This window comes from Rhizomucor pusillus (assembly GCF_041956525.1).
Source record: "Rhizomucor pusillus strain CBS 183.67 unplaced genomic scaffold VTP01scaffold_15, whole genome shotgun sequence".
In the NCBI taxonomy this organism is placed as follows: Eukaryota; Fungi; Mucoromycota; class Mucoromycetes; order Mucorales; family Lichtheimiaceae; genus Rhizomucor; species Rhizomucor pusillus.
Genome location: NW_027192157.1, coordinates 243,982 through 259,504, shown reverse-complemented (window position 1 = coordinate 259,504; position 15,523 = coordinate 243,982). Strand labels below are relative to the sequence as shown.

At 44.1% G+C, this 15,523-nt stretch overlaps 8 protein-coding genes across 8 annotated transcripts; 5 read left to right on the top strand and 3 right to left on the bottom strand.

The window, feature by feature from the left end:
• Window positions 1–43: 43 nt before the first annotated feature.
• VTP01DRAFT_3070 (uncharacterized protein) lies at window positions 44–910 on the bottom strand (the record flags this gene model as incomplete). The annotated part of the gene is made up of 5 exons (XM_069381601.1): window positions 44–125; window positions 187–358; window positions 421–585; window positions 658–742; window positions 818–910. 5 exons carry the CDS (start codon window positions 908–910, stop codon window positions 44–46), a joined length of 597 nt encoding a protein of 198 aa, XP_069236717.1.
• Window positions 911–1,138: 228 nt separating this feature from the next.
• On the top strand, window positions 1,139–2,212 carry VTP01DRAFT_3069 (uncharacterized protein; the record flags this gene model as incomplete). The annotated part of the gene is made up of 3 exons (XM_069381599.1): window positions 1,139–1,239; window positions 1,296–1,603; window positions 1,674–2,212. The coding sequence occupies 3 exons, from the start codon at window positions 1,139–1,141 to the stop codon at window positions 2,210–2,212; spliced, it is 948 nt and encodes a 315-aa protein (XP_069236716.1).
• Window positions 2,213–3,283: 1,071 nt separating this feature from the next.
• Window positions 3,284–5,310, top strand: VTP01DRAFT_3068 (uncharacterized protein; the record flags this gene model as incomplete). Its single annotated transcript, XM_069381598.1, has 6 exons — window positions 3,284–3,613; window positions 3,676–3,798; window positions 3,857–3,982; window positions 4,053–4,415; window positions 4,486–5,067; window positions 5,158–5,310. 6 exons carry the CDS (start codon window positions 3,284–3,286, stop codon window positions 5,308–5,310), a joined length of 1,677 nt encoding a protein of 558 aa, XP_069236715.1.
• Window positions 5,311–6,190: 880 nt separating this feature from the next.
• On the top strand, window positions 6,191–6,487 carry VTP01DRAFT_3067 (uncharacterized protein; the record flags this gene model as incomplete). The annotated part of the gene is made up of 1 exon (XM_069381597.1): window positions 6,191–6,487. One exon carries the CDS (start codon window positions 6,191–6,193, stop codon window positions 6,485–6,487), a length of 297 nt encoding a protein of 98 aa, XP_069236714.1.
• Window positions 6,488–6,683: 196 nt separating this feature from the next.
• VTP01DRAFT_3066 (uncharacterized protein) lies at window positions 6,684–8,810 on the top strand (the record flags this gene model as incomplete). The annotated part of the gene is made up of 8 exons (XM_069381596.1): window positions 6,684–6,980; window positions 7,036–7,108; window positions 7,209–7,493; window positions 7,564–7,916; window positions 7,989–8,016; window positions 8,090–8,268; window positions 8,335–8,632; window positions 8,692–8,810. 8 exons carry the CDS (start codon window positions 6,684–6,686, stop codon window positions 8,808–8,810), a joined length of 1,632 nt encoding a protein of 543 aa, XP_069236713.1.
• A 276-nt stretch (window positions 8,811–9,086) lies between these two features.
• On the bottom strand, window positions 9,087–10,854 carry VTP01DRAFT_3065 (uncharacterized protein; the record flags this gene model as incomplete). Its single annotated transcript, XM_069381595.1, has 3 exons — window positions 9,087–9,619; window positions 9,675–10,148; window positions 10,218–10,854. The coding sequence occupies 3 exons, from the start codon at window positions 10,852–10,854 to the stop codon at window positions 9,087–9,089; spliced, it is 1,644 nt and encodes a 547-aa protein (XP_069236712.1).
• A 149-nt stretch (window positions 10,855–11,003) lies between these two features.
• Window positions 11,004–12,815, bottom strand: VTP01DRAFT_3064 (uncharacterized protein; the record flags this gene model as incomplete). Its single annotated transcript, XM_069381594.1, has 3 exons — window positions 11,004–11,746; window positions 11,813–12,558; window positions 12,625–12,815. 3 exons carry the CDS (start codon window positions 12,813–12,815, stop codon window positions 11,004–11,006), a joined length of 1,680 nt encoding a protein of 559 aa, XP_069236711.1.
• Window positions 12,816–13,377: 562 nt separating this feature from the next.
• On the top strand, window positions 13,378–15,280 carry VTP01DRAFT_3063 (uncharacterized protein; the record flags this gene model as incomplete). Its single annotated transcript, XM_069381593.1, has 10 exons — window positions 13,378–13,435; window positions 13,500–13,593; window positions 13,698–13,806; window positions 13,870–13,992; window positions 14,052–14,113; window positions 14,282–14,397; window positions 14,469–14,529; window positions 14,601–14,796; window positions 14,855–15,085; window positions 15,167–15,280. The coding sequence occupies 10 exons, from the start codon at window positions 13,378–13,380 to the stop codon at window positions 15,278–15,280; spliced, it is 1,164 nt and encodes a 387-aa protein (XP_069236710.1).
• Between the last annotated feature and the right edge of the window lie 243 nt (window positions 15,281–15,523).

Sequence of the window (15,523 nt, the reverse complement as noted above, 5' to 3'; positions counted from 1 at the left end):
TCCATGGTAAAATCAGATGTACAAAGAATAAAGGATTGATCATCTAACGATATACGGGCGGGCGATTTATTTTGTTGCGATGTAATCGAAGTATCAACCAGTCTACAGCTTCTCTGACACCATCCCTGTTGTTAGAGCAAAAGTGAGCTTTGATGACATAATAGTAGTAGATAGTTCCCAATTTACCCTTCTAGAGCGCTGACTGGTAAAACGCGAGAGTCGCGTGCTCCCAACTTTACAGCAATCTTGTTGAATACTTCTTTGATCTGTTCCACCCGCAATGCTCCTTCTACATCTTGCTTGTTTGCTAGCATGAGAACAGGTACACCTTCGACCTCTTCGTTGGTGATCATTTTTTCTATTCAACCAAGGAGAGTCAGCCGATTGATATACATTGCGTCCGTCATCCATCGTATGTACCAAAAGTATCTTTGCACTCCTCTAGCCGCTTCTCATCTGTAGCGTCCACGACGAAAACAATTCCGTGGCATTCAGGATAATAGCGTTCCCATATTGAATGCAAGTCGCGTTGTCCACCGAGATCCCAGAACGTGATTCGAGATGAGCGGATATCGACTCGACCGACTATGCAGCAGCAGGCGAGGGTGAGCGAGCGTGAATAATAATGTATATGACAGTTTCAAACATGATACTTGCTGTTTAAACCAACGGTGGGTGCAATGCGTTCAGGCGGTAAGCCGGCAACGCCGAGGAAGATTGTCTTTATGCGTTCTAGCAAAGTCTTGACATAAGATGACGTTTAACGATTCATGCTCAAACGCAATGTCTCTAATCAGTGTTGGAACCTGATTGTTACCGTTTTGCCTGCATTGTCTAGACCTATAATAAGGACATAGTACTCTTCTTTCTGGGTAAGATATTGATAGAGACCACTAAGCAAAGTATACATGTGGAGAAAAACGGAAAGCCCGATAAAGAAATTGATGCTTGAATAGAAGGAATATAGTCCTATCAAAGACTAAATATTCGTATGCATCGCAAGTTCTATGTAGTGGATAGACACGTAAAATGCGAACGTAATTTTTGAGCCTCGTGGCTAAAGTGCTGGCGTTTTCTTACAAAAATGCGCATCTATCATTGTTAATTCTTTTTCTTTTTCCTGATTCCAAGCCTAAGCATGGATTGGATTGTATACACATGGGGCTACGTGCGAAGAAATTCGATTATTCTTCGAGATGAACAAAGCTGTTACATATTTGAACTTTTCAGACAAGACAGGTAATTAAGACCCTTTTTAAGCATAGTGTGGCTTCACAGAAATAACTCGGTACTAGGGCAACACCCGTTATGTGTGTTGCTTCTGCAAACGCTATCCGATCTGCAGATATCGAGCAGCAAACCATCAACGATCAGGAGTTCTCATGTGTAGCTGTCGTCGGTTGGGGAAAAGATGTCACAGTTGGCTTTGTCGAACATATCTTCATCGCGGTGGATACTTTGGAGCTCATTCCTTCGGACATACCAGCGGATGTTTTGCAATGCATGCGCTCCACCTCGAACACAGATACAATACGGCTCGCGAATAATGGAGATCAAGCATTGTCGCAGCAAAGTGATGCTCCAGGAGTCAGACCAAATATTTGTAAGTAGAGCCGAAACTTCAGCTATGCAGTCACTAAGTGATTACGAACATCATTTGTATACGTTGCTAGCCATCCATATTCGTTCCAGTATGCACACTTTGGGATATGCACATGACGCGTTTATTCTTGTCGCTTACTCGACAGCTTTTCTTTTAGACTCTCTATATAGATTCAATAGTACGGAATCTGTGTTATTTGCACAGCAAGACGTCGAACACAGAGAAGAAGACAGTAGGTTCAGAAGAATCGCGGACTTCCCTGGGTTTGTAGGTCCATCCTTGTCTTCAGTGTTGCGAGATCATGAGCATAGACGATATCCTTTCCATGGGGCACCTGATGACATATACAATATCACCTCCTCCCAACCTTCATTGCTTCTCAATGCAGTGCCCCAAGTAGCATCAGGAAATACGAATCACTTGACGTCACCAGGAGTGGAATCTGTACTAGGCTCGCAAGAATCCTACCACCTAGTGTCACCTCGCACAGATCTCTTGCGCCGGTTGGATTATGAACTGCTGGATCCTCAACTACTGGACATATTACAATCAGAAAGTTTCTGGTCATCCCAAGAGACTGATGCTTCTCCTGAAAGAAGCGGTCGCTAGCTGGACAACAATAAATAGTTCTAGTTATTTGCTTGCTCTGTCGCTGTAGCAGAGAACTTGCTGTTAACGAAATAAATATCATCGTACCAGTATCCTTTGACGTTATTATGTAGCAAAAACTCGAACGAACATCCTTGAATGAAAGCATGAATCACAGATTCTTCATTGTGTCTCTCTACCGCAAAACTAATCAATATTGTTTCTTTCAGCAGACAAGTCGCATAGGCTAACATACCTGAGGATCCCATGTAGCATAGTACGCGTCGGCTCAGAGGATTAAGATTGTTGGGATTTTCTCATCCCTGCTGGCTAACATATGCAAGATGTAGTTTATAACGTGTGCCGTGCTTGGGTAGTCTGTATAGCCCTTGTCTTGCAGGAGTCCAAGATTTCTCCAGCCATATCGGGGAGGATCGCGGAGGAAGAGACCGATCTGCTATAAACATAAGAAAAACGATTTCGCCAATAATGGACGTATGTATCTGCAACCAGAACCAGCAAACTATCGCTATAGAGACGAAAAAAAGCACTGTCTGTACCTTTCTATTCATCTATTCACGTTTAATATTTTACGTTTAGATAAGATTTGATATCTACGGGTTATGGATGCTGGAAATAATGCTTTTAAATATCGTAAGAAACTTTAGGCATAAATTTATATGGAGCCCGAAAGTACAGTGATAGATAGCATCATTTTATGCATCTCGAGTCGAGAGCTATTTGCAGCGTTGAAGATTGTCTGTAGTTTCATCAACTTAACGCAAGCTCCTGGATTAACAACCCTCGCCGCCTTGAATTTAAACCTTGCTGCAGGCGTATGCCTTGTTTCCTCCCACCTGCATCTGGTACAACTTTTGGAAATTCTGCAGTTCGACCTGTAGAAATGCAAGACTCCTGCAGCCAAGAAGCAGGATTACGGAGGATGGTGCCGATCTCCAGTAAGCATAAGAACAGCGGCTGCGCCGGATGAATGTATCTATCTGCACCCAGGCGCCAATCGTCTGCGGCGTTGTTATGTTTTAAAAGCAGTATCATTCGATTGAAACCTTTGAGTTATCTTTTGAATAATCGATGGAGCATGTTACCAGTCAAGTCACCAAGTTTATCGAGAGCATACATCTTCTAAGCCAGCTGCAGCGACGCGAAGCTGCTGGCACCATAGTGGCTGCTACTCTGGCAGTTGCAGCTGCGGGGGGTATCTACTCTTTCATACAAAAGGTACTGAATAAGATCCTACATATACTTGAAAAACTTCTGCTAAGGACCGCCTTAAAACTTGAGGCTCTTGAGGATTCTGGATGCAAAACCGTTCCTTCCAGTTCGCTTCTTTATGGATCAACTCAGGAATACCGTAAGGACCCCCAGAAATTTGTGGAAAAATGGACAGAAGAATTTGGCCCAGTATTCCGTGCACACCTTTTCGGTGAGGTATTTATTCTACTTGCTACATTACTAATACCCAGGGAAGAGCAGTTATTGATCCACCTTCAACTTCCTCTTTAAAGCTTATGACTGTAGTTGGTGGTCAATGTGTCCGCGAAGTTTTTTACAACAATGACTTCAACTTCCTCCACGGCATGTACAAGGTAAATTGTACAATGATATATTATTCCATTTACGGCGAACTTATCCTAAGGTTTGTAGAGCTTTAATGTTTCTCTGCTGCTTGATCTCGACATGGATCCCGAAAAAGAGCACCCATTGCGGCGGATAGTACTAAAGTATCTACAGAACAATGTTAAGGCTTACACACCTCGTGTCGTAAGAAAAGTAAGTACTTGTGACTAAAAGATGCTTATTTACATCTAGCTTGACAAGCTTTTTGACAACTCTTTTTCAGCTTCAGAGTGCTAGCAACGAAATTATCGGCGACCTTTCTGAGGAGAAAATCTTTCCGCACGCTTATCCAATCATGCAGCACGCGATTGCCAATGCTTCCTCGTCTGTTTTCCTTGGCGAGAAGTTGGCCAAGGACGAAAGCCTCGTTGATGCTTTCAAAAATATAACATTGGAATGCGCCGCAGAGATTCCGCAAGATAATTGGGTGTATGACCGTTTTACTATGCTTAATACCTGGCGCCAGCGGTGGATTGGAAAGTTCTCAAAACGCCTCCAGAAACGCAAATCCCAGCTGTACAACGCTCTAAAATCGGAGGTCGAAGAACGGTTAACTGGCTTGGAAACACCTGGATGGGAGCGCCCAGTAAGTCAAATGGACTTGTGCCTGATTGCGTGGATGGTTTAATGCTTACATTCGCGATCCATATTTATAGCAAGATATCTTGCAAGATCTCATCGAAGATTGTATCAAAAATCCACCACCCATAGAAATGATTCAGCATCTGACGGATTTGACTATCCATTTAATTTTCGCATCGATCCACACCACTACCGAAATATCGACTACCGTTCTGTATCGTCTTTTGCAGCACCCGGAATTAATCCCTGAACTTTTGGAAGAACAGGACCAAGTTCTTCACTCGTTCCTAGGCGAAGATGTCGTCAAATCCACTGACGATGCAGCAACTCTTTTTACTTACGATGTAGTCCACAATCTTCCTAAACTGGATAGTTTGTGTCGAGAATCAATCCGATTGCGTAATGACTATCTTATCATGAGCCATAAATACATTGGCAAAAATAAGTTTACATTTAGCAACGGCGCCGTCATCAAGCCTGGTGAATATATTATTATCAATTCTTGGTACAACCACAGAGCCGAAGAGGTCCAGCAAGATAACACTGATGACCACTTTGAATTCCAACCTTTCCGATACGCTAATCTTCCAGACCGTCAGGCGACTAAAATCGGCAGCGATTACTTGATTTTTGGCTTAGGAAAGAATGCTTGCCCTGTAAGTTTCCGTGTTTGCTACCCCATGCATCACCGGCACCATTGGAAAAAAAAGGGAACCGTTAATACTAATATACACACGCGAATTTAGGGTCGCTGGTTTGCTTTGCAAGAAATTAAGACAGTTGTGTCCTTCTTCATCCGTCAATACGAGATTTCAAACACAAACGGCATTATCTTCCCCAACATTCACCAGAAAGCGATGCCTTTGGGTAACATTGTTGTCAAGAAACGTTCCTCTTGAAATCTTTGCCTTTGTCCTTTCTCTCGGAAAGCTCCTAGCTACATTCTAATTTTTCCTTACATTAAATATTTGCTTCTACGCAATAAAAAGTTGATCATCAAACAATATATACGCAATATACGTCATTGGCGCGAGATGATGTGACGAAGCAACCTTCTCTGAAGAAATACAATATTTAAATTAGACTTACAGCTTACTCTATTTCTACCATCCCGCAGATTTAGTGCTTTGAACTTTATCACTGTCTCAAAGAAAAGAAAAAAAAAGTTGCAAATGGTATACACAGCTAACATCATGTGTACAGACTTACATGGCTTCTCCACTGAACAGCAAAAATTCGAGCAAATCTCCTTGATATGAAAACAGAATTCACAGGTTTATTGCCTGCTTCTACCGCAAAAATAGTCTATATTGTCCTCTCCATCAAAAATGGCGCGCATTTCACAGTGGATCATGATCATCACTGGATGATTACTCAGACCTAGTAGCCACAGTCATGAAGTTCCTTGTTCAACTCTCGAACGCTATAAACAGGAGTCTCACAGATTCATCTGTCCCGTGCTAGTGCTCGTGCTAGTGCTATACTACTACTACTACTACTACTACTACTACTACTACTACTACTACCACTACTATCACCACTACTATCACCACGACTATCACCACTATTTACCCACGCAAACACTTAGGGATTTTCTCAACTCTGTTGACGTATGCAAATGCGGGCCGTGCATGAATGATACTACTTGCATAGACTCGCAGTGCTTCAGAGGAAAGATTGTCGCCCAAGTCACATTTGCAACATATTTTCTATTATACTTCCAATGGTACGAATTCTAATTATTCAGAGGATTATGATGATAATAATGGTGCTAAGAGCATGCGGTTACCGCGTTTTGGGTATACCGGGATGATGATGCTAGCAAAGGCAGAAGTTAAAGACCCTGCACCATTGGGCTCCTGGATACATGGCAGCCTCCTTGGCTTGCGCCTTATTACCCAATATTTAGAATTGGCTCTAACAGAAGAGATCGAAGCAGCTTTTGTTTGCGAAATTTTTCTTCATCTGCAGCTTTTTTTTGCGCCTACATACGCCATCTGCATTACTCTCCTTGCCCATCGAACTATGCTATTGCTTTCCTTTGCATATGAATCACTGCAATTAGAATCATGGTGACACATTTTGATAAGATATTAGCGTCTATATAAGCACCATACGCCCACCTCCTCCTCCTTACTGCATATTGATGCCCTTTTATGCATACCTGTGGAATAGTGCACTCCTCAGTAAGTGTTCGAATCCAACAAGAGGGAACTGTTTATAAGTCATGCCTGATCCTTTTCATACTCTTATTCATCCTTTCCGTTAAAGAATGCTATCTGGACCAGTCTCTGCCTCATCTGCCTCGCTGCTTTCGTACCTAAACACACTTGTTCAGGTTTGCCCCAAAAGCAAATACAGCAAATCCATCATCGCTCAAGCTATAGCTCTTGGAGTTGTAGGCCTGTATCTTTACAACAATTTAGTGCCACCAGCTAAGCTGCGGCAATATCCGTCTATCAATCCGTTCAAGTACTTGTATCATATTCTGACAGGCACAGATGGTTTTCGATATGCGCGTGATCTTGTCGTGCCTGTTGTTCGCGATCGCAAGGCAAAAGCATACGTAGTAAGTTGCAAAGTCGCTCTGTATTCTGTATATGTATGCTTAAACCATCTCAAAGACCAAGTTTCCATCTTACTGGACCGTCAATATTGTGGATCCGGTAGCAGCAAAGGCCCTGCTGATGAAATACGGTAAGGGGTTGCTTGATGTTGAAAGTGGCACGTCCATCAAAGGTCGAGTTGCACATACTCATACACGTTTTCTTTCTCTCCGTCTGTTTTGACAACTTAGAACAAGTTCCAAAGAGCCTAAAAGTACTTCACAAGCTAAATAACTCGCATCCGTTTGTAAGGTTCGTTGGGCACGAAAACGCGTTCTTTTCCATCGGAGACGTTTGGAAAGCCCAACGCAGGATCCTGAACCCTGCTTTCCGACGTACCATTCCCGTTGCACTTTTTGGCAAGCTCACGCAAAAGGCTTTCGAAAAAATCGATGCGGAGCCAAAAGGAAGTCCAGCGGCTATCGTTCAAGTGTTTGATCGCATGATGCTAGATATGTTGGCTCTTGGTCTTTACTGTAAGTTCTCTGTTCAGCCACTACATAAATGCAGTATTCTTTGGATAATAATAGCATATATATAATTTAGCAATCGATTTCCAAGCTCTAGACAATGGACACGGTTCAGAGTGGCTGAAACCGTACGATTCCATACGCAAAGTATTACGCGAACATCCTGTTATTTTCTTTTTACCTCGCCTGGAAAACTGGTTAATGCATTTCTTGCCATCTCGAAAGCGTCTTGCTCAAGATGTGAACTTTTTAAATGCCAAGTTTGCAGACATTACGGGTAAACGACGCCAAGAAATCCGTGAAAGGATGCTGGCCGAGGGAACTTCTAGAGATATTATTGACGACGAAAGCATAAAGGACATGCTTACAAGAGTCATCGAGGCTGAATTGCAAGGCGCCAAAGGTTTAGACTCACCTGAATTATTGAGAGTACGTTGTCTGCTTACCGTGTTTGCATTCATTGGGTCTTAATGTGATGGTTTTTTGCAATGACAACGACAGTCAAATATCGCCCTGTTCTTCTTTGCAGGTAAATGCCAATTAATTGGAAACTGAAAGAAAGGGTACATGAGAATCTAACTGCAGTGTCTTGAAAACAAAAGGTCAAGAAAGCAATGTAAATTCATTGGCTTTTACGTTATACAACCTTGCCACACATCCGGATATACAAGAGAGAGCTCGTCAAGAAGCACTGCGCGTACTTGGAAGTGAACCTACTGATATACGGCCGACTCCAGAGCAGTGCAAAGAGTTCACTTACATTGACATGGTTATCAAAGAAGTAAATGAACGATAGTGCACTTTCCAATCTATTCGGCTACTCAGTCGCTTTCTTCTTTTTCTATAGAATCTTCGTCTTTACCCGCCTTCCGCAGTGATTGCTCCCCGTAGAGCAACTCAAGACATACTTCTCGGGGATGTCTTTGTTCCCAAAGGAACCGAAGTTAACATTGATATTAACGTTCTTCATCGACATCCTGATATCTGGCCCGATCCTGAACGATTTGACCCAGAGAGATTCGCAGACAACGGAAAGAGTAGAGCACATGAAGGTCTTGCATGGATACCATTTGGTAACGGAGGTCGCCAGTGCATCGGTATGAACTTTAGCCTAGCAGTACAGCGGACAGTGCTTTCTATGTTCTGTAAGTGCGATGATCTGGTCATGATTTGGACGACTCAAAATGCTCACATTAATTTGTAGTGCGAAGATACAATATCACGTTGCCTAGTGATTCGCATTATCGAGATGGGATACCAGTTAATTTTGGCGGAGCCTTTGCTCCTGAGGATCTTACTCTATGCTTCGAAAGGAGATACTAGAAGCAATCTATGCTTTACCACGGCGTACAGCTGTCCCTCCTTACCAGATCGCTTTATAGTTTTATATAATTTGTCGTCGTCTCTTAGCAGTAAAGATATTGATGTAATATTGGATTACTGCTGCGTGTTATTGATGGTATATTTAAATCAATTACGGGATAGATAGTGACGAGATAATTTACCATTGTTGTTTCTGTGATAGAAAACCTTATACAAAGTACAATGTGAAGAGATTAACAATGACGTTACAGTCTATTGTTGGGATCATACACATGATCATCGTTGGTAATTTGAAGAGATCTTTTTGCCGTGAGCAAAGTGGGATAAGAAAGACTTGTGTGAGGGTTCCTGTTCAGCTTCGGATGCTCCCCGCTGCTGTTGACCTGTGCCTACAACGACAATGTTTCCACGTGACAGTGTGTTCCTATTCCTTGGTTTTACAAGCAGATGGTGTACATGATTCGAGCCCGGTTTTTCTACACGACAGACATCTATTTGGGACAGCCACGGATCCTCCAGTGCTTCGTGGATTAGACACCGAAGGATAGGGTCTGGCTCTAGCATCTTTGCGACAGCGCGGCGCGAGTCGTAAGGCAGCATGCTCATGAGCCTCGCAGCACCACTGGTGCTCGCCTTGAGATAGTTCTGGTATGACACGTCTCGAGCTGGCTGTGCTATCCGCCAGGGAAAGCGATGTATAATCATGCACACAAAGATGATGGCGCAAGACCATATATCGGCTTTGCGAGCATCGTATTTTTTCTGTGTAAACTGCTCCGGTGCAATGTATGGATCTGACCCAGAGATTTCTGCGCTGCAAGTGAGATCAGTGTGAAAACAGCATTGAAAGTCGATTGTACTTGCCTTGGCTGTAGTGGATATTCTTGTCATACGGGAATTTAAACACGGTCGCACAGCCAAAGTCGATCAGTTTGACGATCCCGCGTTCGTCCAATACGGTATTGTCCAACTTTAAATCGCGGTGTGCGATCCCTACCGAGTGAAGGTATGCGACACCATCTAGTAGCTGTCGCCAGCAGCATGCAATTTCCTCTTTGGACATTGATCCGGTCATGATGATACTGAACAGATCGTTGGGCGCATACTCCATAATCTCATAGTAAGTTGGGCCTTCCTTGACAATGTCCAGTGTTTCAATGACATTTGGATGGTGTAACGTGGAACCGATGCAAAACTCGGCAGTGACCATTTTGACATACTCCTTTTCAGTCTCGTTTTGCGACTTTTTCCGAAATTGCTTGACTGCAAATGTTTTGCCGTCCGTGCTTCGACGGATCAGTCTGACCGATCCTCCTGCACCCTTCCCTACAAACTCGCCTATCCCCGATGATGACCCGTTAACGATCCGATAACAACAACAGGAATACAATATTCAGACTGACTAACCCCACTTGCCGTAGCGACCCTCAATGTCACTGTTAAAGTCATTCGCGAATGACAAAGTACTCGTCCGGCTGCCGACACTTGCTGCATCCGCTGGTTGTTGCTTCTTACTCTCGTTTTCGCGCTGCTCCTGCTGGCCAAGCTCGCTCACATTGGTCCGACTGGAGTTCCTGCTACTGCTGCCACTGCCTTTGAGGAATCGTTTCAAATCTGTAAAGATAGTATCCTTTTTTTTTATATGATGAAAATGCGTCTGCATATATTTGCTGTCATAGTGTGGTTTCTGGAATATGAATTGGGAGGGCGTTGATGAATTGGAAGGGTTAGAATCGACCGAGGATGCTGCGCTCAAAGCATGTTTTTGTTTTTGTTGTTGTTGTTGCTGCTGCTGCTGTTTCTCGATATCTGTCGTTGAATTTGGTGTCAAAGCCGAAGGGGACACATCGCCTTCAGCGCGTTTGGGTCCGTGGAAGGGGGTATTAGGCAATGAAGGCTCTGGAGTCACATTTTCAAACTGGTGGACAGCGTGCTTGTTACTAAGGATCTTTGCAGGCTCGCGTAGCCGATCTGCTGATTCCAGACGCTCGCTCAATTGGTCTACAGTGTGAGGTATGGATAGGTGCTCGACTTTATCTGCCATGGTATATCAAGAAATAAGAGGAAGAAGAAGAGGAAGAAGAAGAAACAATCATGTCAAGCAACAACCCCATGTTTGATCGGTTTGACTCCCGACCACGGATGTCGCTGAATTTTTGGTTGTTGGAGGGAAGAAAATGCATGAATAATTATTTATAACCTCCGGGGATCAGTTCCCAGCGACGACAGACTGGAAGGGGAACGCAGACTAGCAGAATATGGGGAAGGAAGATGAAAGGAATCTAAATATTCGGAATGACGGTCTCCTAGAGTGGGTGTATGGTATATTTGCGTTTCTCCCGGCGGAGAACTGCTAATGGATGTGCAGCTGTCTGCTGCTGCCGATGGTGCCATCACCAGAGGGCATGGACGAGGCGCCTCCAAAGACTCGTCGCTACTTGTCGGCGTCATCTTTCCGGATCCGGATGCAAAGCTGGATCCTCTGGTGCCTTGCCGTGGAACAGCAGCAGCAGTTGCTTCCCCCGGGGACGAAGGAGAAGTTGACATGCCTGAAATGTCGCTGAAGGATATGCTTGAGATGCCGGTGCTCGAAGGTCGCACAGGTGGCCGTGCGCTTTGCTGTTCTCTTTGTTCGGCCAGGTAACGTTCATGACACCTACTTCCATATCTCCGTCGGTAGTAGTAAATCTTTAGCGTGTGCGGCACTGCAGGATCAACCAGGAAAATAAGGAAGAAAAATATTCCTTTGAGGGAAATAAGAAATATTCCATACATATCAGTAACAATTCCAAGTTTCCCAAGCAGCGCCTCCAAGGAAAATTTACCTTGTATGGGAACACATATCTGTGTCATGAATAGATAGAAAGCGTTTATAGCGCCCGTTTCCCAGGAATAGATAAAGTTAATGGTGCCCCAGATCCGAGTTATAATGAGCACTGTTAGTGGAGATTAGTGTAAAAAGAAAACAAATAAAATTTCTCTTTTTCCATCCAAACACATACTTATGGGAAACCAAATAACTCGTGCAGCGACTCTTGCTACGTAGGAGATGTGGGCATTTGTTTGATAGTTTGGGACATGGATCGAGGGAGCTTCGACGTGCTGCCGGGACCAGTGAGAAGCCGCCTCATCAGGCGAGATATCGCGATTGCCGACTGTGGTTTCTCCGCTAGTCGTCGCTCGATTTGGTTGTTGATGATGATGGTGATGGAGCGATAGCAACCTTGAAAATGCAAAACTCCTGCCATATTTTCCCGACCTTTGACGAAAAGTTTTCAAATTATGCTTGATGGCGGTCTGCTGGCGATAAGTTGTCCACAAAACAAGCACCAAGGCTACGGCGCAATAGACGGTGCACACAGTTATCCAGAGATAGAGTGCCACCAGCGGCCAAACTGACTGGACATGCTTTCTCGACGCAGTGTACCAACATAGTTGCAATTGATTGTTGTAGGCATAACCATCTGTTCTAGGTATCGCTGGAATTATGGCAAGAATAACCGCGAAAACAAAGCTCGCGACCAGATACCATAATTCCAGGTTGACATTTCGTCGAAAATTGTGCACGAATACCAGCTGGAGGTTAAAGGCGATAGCCGTGATCAAAAAGGTGCCCAACATGTCGCAAAAGACATAGAACACCATGGCAGCGGTGCAGCTGCTTGTGTTTGCTTCGCTGTGTACCAAGGATCTTCCAATTGCAGCGATACCTAGACCATAGTGAGCCAATATCGAATAGATAAGGAGCCTTTGGTGATTACGTATGCTTGAGCGTGAGCTATGTGGACAGCGGTGGCGTTGCATTTTTACGTACCGTAAGGAAAGACGATTTTGGGGTGGATTCACTTTCCTTATAAATAGATAGCCAAGAATAACGATTGCATCGAGGCCGAACGAGATATAGTAGAGTGTTGAAAAATACTTGAAGTTGAGTGCGATCAGTTCCGTAGGTGCATAGCCATTGTTCAATTCAGTCTGATTAAATTTGCTGTTAAATGAATCCATTACTTGGTATAACAACGGAGTAGTAGCGATAGTAATAATAGTGGTAAAGGGGTATATGATTCATGAATTTCAGCAGCTCAAGGGAAGAAAGGAAAGATGTAAAGAGAAGGAACTTTTCGTTAGAGGAAATGAAAAAAAATAAATCTGCCCCAGTTGGAAGACCCTGGTTTTTGCTGAATCAGACGTGCAGATCCGGCCAACGGAAACAGACAGTTCGTGCGCGCACTATTTTGACAAGCTGCTATATCGGGGGAAACACCGCGAAACATCATGCTATGCTTCCTGATTCGTGTCGCAACGCACTGTAACACTCTGCTTGCTCGTGGTCTTGTCACGTTGTTCTTCACAGGTTAATTGATGAAACCGGAATTTTCTGCCTGCGTGTGCGCACTCTGCTGCTATGCTGTTGCATCCATCAGGCAACCAGGTCAATGCGTCATCAGCAGTTCCCTTTTTCAACCTTTTTTTTTTCCTTGCTGCGTCCAAAACCTTTTCCCTTCTTTCCTGTCGCCCTTTTGAACGTCACCTTGTTCTCGCTCCTTTTTCTGCTTGAGCCTCGGCAATGGCGCACACAGAATCTCGACAGGACGAGCCGTGGTTGCTCATTGAGCCCGATCCAGGTAGCACTCACATACGCTTCTACCTTTGCAACGCAGCAGCTTACATATAACTTGGATCCGGCAGGCGCTTTCACGCAACTTTGCGCTCACATAGGCGCGCAAGGTGTCCAAGTAGAACAGATACAATCCTTACGTCGAGAAGTGTTGCACGGACTCAGGTAAACCGAAAGAGGGCATTGAAATAAACTTTACAGCCTCTCCGACATTTTCTTTTATCTTTCTCTCTCTATCTCGATTTTACGCTTCGCGAAAACGCGTATAGACCACTATATGGCATTATTCTTTTGATGCGCCATAAGCCGCCTGATAGGAGCTACAGAGACGACAATCTCACCTTTAGCACCAATCACAATATTTATTTCGCAAATCAGGTATATACGCGCATAGCTGGCTGCATAAAAAGCTCCTCGGATCTCATTTTTTTCTTTCTTTAGGTCATTCGCGAAGCATACGCCGTATATGCACTGTTGAGCGTGGTAATGAATTGCGACGGTATCAAGGAAATCGGCCCCGAGCTTAAGAATCTCAAGTCGCTAAGCGATGAATTTCCTTCTACGGTATTGATATTTGCATCCGTGATGCAGACAAAGATTAATTGAAATGGAAACATAACTAGCTCAAGGGGTTGAGTGTTACGAACAGCAAGGCACTCAAAGACGCAAACAATAGCATTGCTAGGTACGAGATTGGTAAATCGGTCGAACGTGAAGGAAGGGCAAGGGTCCCCGCGCGGAGGTGCAGGGTGTGAAGAGAGAGATATATAAAAAAGAAGAATATAGGCGCGCATAGCACGTTGCAATCAGAATCCCGTTTGTCCTCACTGAAAACTCCATATTTTTCCTCTAGAAAACGATTGAAGCATATGATGCGAGATGACGATGTATACCACTACATAAGTTACTTGCCAATCGGAGGACATTTGTGGGAGTTGGACGGATTCAAAAGAGGCCCCCTCCGACTAGGTAAAAGGAAATCAGGGGATGCGCGGAAAAACGAAAGGGAGCTCACACCAAGTGGTTTTTGAATTAAGCAGCATGTACGGAGACCGATTGGATAGAATTAGCTCGTATGGAGCTGCAGAGAAAAACCGACATGTACGCTACACATTGGAAGGAAAAAAAAAATGTGACAATGCATAGGATTATTCATCGTAGGGAGAAACTAGCTTGCAACGACAACGCGTACCTTTCACGTTCTGGGGTGTGGTAGAAGATAGAAGACGCGTGTACGAGCGGCAACTTTCCGGTCGCATGATCCTGAAGGCAGCTGTAGAGCGTCAGATGGGCCTGCAAGATCCAAACTGGCGGATACTTTTACGTGCACAGCAGTGGGAGGACGAGTTCAACCATGCTATTGCAACCGTAAGTGATAAACCATCCATTTTTGGCGGTCTTTCTGTTTATTAACCTAGCATTCAAGGAAAGACGTAGAAGGAATCTGAGGGAGCCGGTACCTCATTATAGTAATGTTTACCGCACCCTTGATGATTTTCCCGAGCCCGAAGCAGAGCAGCTTAGAGCCGAATTTGAATCCGAGGTGCAAGGACGAACACTTGACGAATTAAGGGATCTCTGGCTGCAGATACACGATGACCTGCTTCAAAAATACACACTCCTTGTCGAAGAACATGAAAAGTATCAAAGATATCAAGTAAGGGTCCTGCCCAATCCTTTCGTGATCCTTGTCTTCCTTCCCTTGCTAATTTACGTTTCCCTTCGGGCCACCACTTAGGATGACAATACCCGGCGCCAGCATGATTACATGCCTTTCATCAAAGCCTACTTGGAGCACTTGCTTGCTCGGGGCTTCTTACAAAGGAGAGTGTCTGATCTACCTTCAAAGTGATCACTGATGCATCTCCCTTGGCTTCTTTATTGCATACCAGACCTTTTGACATACAAGCACAAATACTTACCATGCTTCTTTATTTTTCCCTTTCCTTTTGGAGACGCGTGCATGCACGCAGAATCATTATTATATTCCACGAGCTTTGCGAATCCATGTATGGCATACAGCGTTCTTCCCTTTTCCTCTATGCGACAACATTGTTCAAACTTCTCTTTTTTGCACATTTGTTCTTCCCTTCCA